The 2034-nt window shown below is 48.9% G+C and overlaps 1 protein-coding gene across 1 annotated transcript; it reads left to right on the forward strand.

The window, feature by feature from the left end:
* Positions 1-402: 402 nt before the first annotated feature.
* Positions 403-1368, forward strand: LOC125481388 (zinc finger and BTB domain-containing protein 11-like; the record flags this gene model as incomplete). The annotated part of the gene is made up of 1 exon (XM_048592869.1): positions 403-1368. A coding segment is annotated over exon 1 (349 nt), but the record flags the coding sequence as incomplete, so codon positions are not given.
* Positions 1369-2034: the final 666 nt, after the last annotated feature.

Below are 2034 nucleotides of genomic sequence, written 5' to 3' on the forward strand. Positions count from 1 at the left end.
TCCAAGGAAAACAAATGCATTCTATTCAAAACAAAAGCAGAAATTACTGGAAAAATTGGGCAGGGTGGGCATCATCTATGGAGAGAAATTCGGCGCGTTAACTCTGCTTTCCCCCACAGATGCTGTCGGACCTGCTGAGTTTCTCCAGCAATTTCTGTTTTTGTTTTACATCTCCAGGAGCTGCAGTTCTTTTGTTTCATCCGATTCTATCTGATCTCTGTGCGCAAGTCAAACTTTTCAGCCTGGGCAACATCCCGGTAGGGAGATAAGATAGAGTCACGGGCACAATTCTCGAGCGTACAGGGAGGGGTAAAAATAAAGTCATCATTGTCCCAGAGGACTGTTCGTACATAGCAGGAACTGCAGATGCTGAAGTCGGAGTTAGCACAGTGTGGAGCTGGAGGAACACAGAAGGCCAGGCATCTTCAGGGGAGCAAGTCGGAAACGTCAACTTTCCTGCTCTTCTGATGCTGCCTGGCTTGCTGTGCTCCTCCAAAGGGCTGTTGTCTCGTTAGAGATAGTCGACTGGTGGCGGTTTAACGTGGCCGTCTCCACACCTCAGGTAAGAGGGAGAAGTCGAGAAGGAGGGACCTTCAATGGCAACCGCAGCCAGTGCGGAAATTGAAGCCGTGCTGTTGGCATCACTGTGCATTGCAATCCAGCCAAGTGAGTGAGGTACTCAACTCTGATCGAATGGAACCAGACACACTCTCACACGAGCAGTCACCGGGAGACGAAAAAGTACATCCGGTGCGTAGGTCAGGGTCTGATGTCATCTCCGGTTGTGCAGCAGCCATTTTGTCAATCCGAGGAAACCTTTCCCGCTCCGTGCGTCCGAAACCGAGCCACTTCACAACATCCGAATTAAAAAAAAATAAAAGCAACACTGGAAAGAACTTCCTTGTCAGAAAAACAAGCCTCCTGTTATTTTGTTTTCCTCTTTGTTTCAATTTAGCCTCTGTCGACCGCCCCAGCGAGGCCTCGGCTGGTAGCCACAGCGGGGAGGGTGGCTGTGTGACATGTCGAACGAGGAGAGTTACAAAGCCATCATCCGCTACCTGACCAACGAGAAGGAACCTTATGCGCCGGGGACCGAGGGCAACGTCAAGAGGAAGATCCGCAAGGCTGCTGCCTGCTACGTGGTGCGGCGGGGGACCCTGTACTACCAGAAGAAGCGCAAGGACCGCGACGAGTTCGACGAGCTGGAGGTGGTGCTGGAGGCCAAGAGCCGGCGGGAGCTGATCGCCTCCTTCCACCAGAGCGCCAAGGGCTTCCACTTGACCCGGGAGCAGACCTGGAAGAACATCTCCCAGAACTACTGGTGGAGAGGTGAGCAATTTGCAGGGGAGAGCTCAGGCCCTGTAGCCGGTACCGCGTGTCCTCCCCTGAGCTGGGGCGGGGGGCAGTGGGGAAGCTGCAGCCAGGGACACTTAGGGGCGGGGAGAGCAGGAAGAGAAGAGGACACGCTCATTAATCAAGCGGTGGGCTAGCGAATGCAGGTGAGAATCCGGCCACTCGCTCCTCCACCCATTCAGCCGAAATCCTCCTCCCAAAAGGTAACGAGCCTTTTGTTTTGCTCGACCCTCATTGAGCAGGATTAAAACATTTATGTAAGATACAAATTATCATTTTGAATGGTACCGCCTGAGCTGCCGACATTTTAATTTTGTAAAATCATCTCTCTTCCATTGTGTTTCTGCACAAACCTTCTTTAATAAATTTTCTTTTAATACATTGAAATCATCGGCATGTAGGTTGCTAATTTGTGTTTTTTTTAAAATAATGTTTAATATCCTTTTTTAAATATTAGATCAGATTTGATCATTCGATTTCCTCTAGTTTTAATGTTGATGACTCTAAAATTTGCTCGTCAGCCTGCTTGAAACATAAGGATTGCAAGACAAAAAAGCAGTCCAAGATTCATCTTATTTGATCTGCCACCGTCCCAGTTCTCACGTGATAAAATACTAGTTTAGTTATTGACTGTTCTAGGATTATCCTAGGGTGCAAAGGTAATAGAATGTTTTCTTTTAT

This window comes from Rhincodon typus, unplaced genomic scaffold (assembly GCF_021869965.1).
Source record: "Rhincodon typus isolate 14 unplaced genomic scaffold, sRhiTyp1.1 hic_rhity00001949, whole genome shotgun sequence".
NCBI classification, from domain to species: domain Eukaryota; kingdom Metazoa; phylum Chordata; class Chondrichthyes; order Orectolobiformes; family Rhincodontidae; genus Rhincodon; species Rhincodon typus.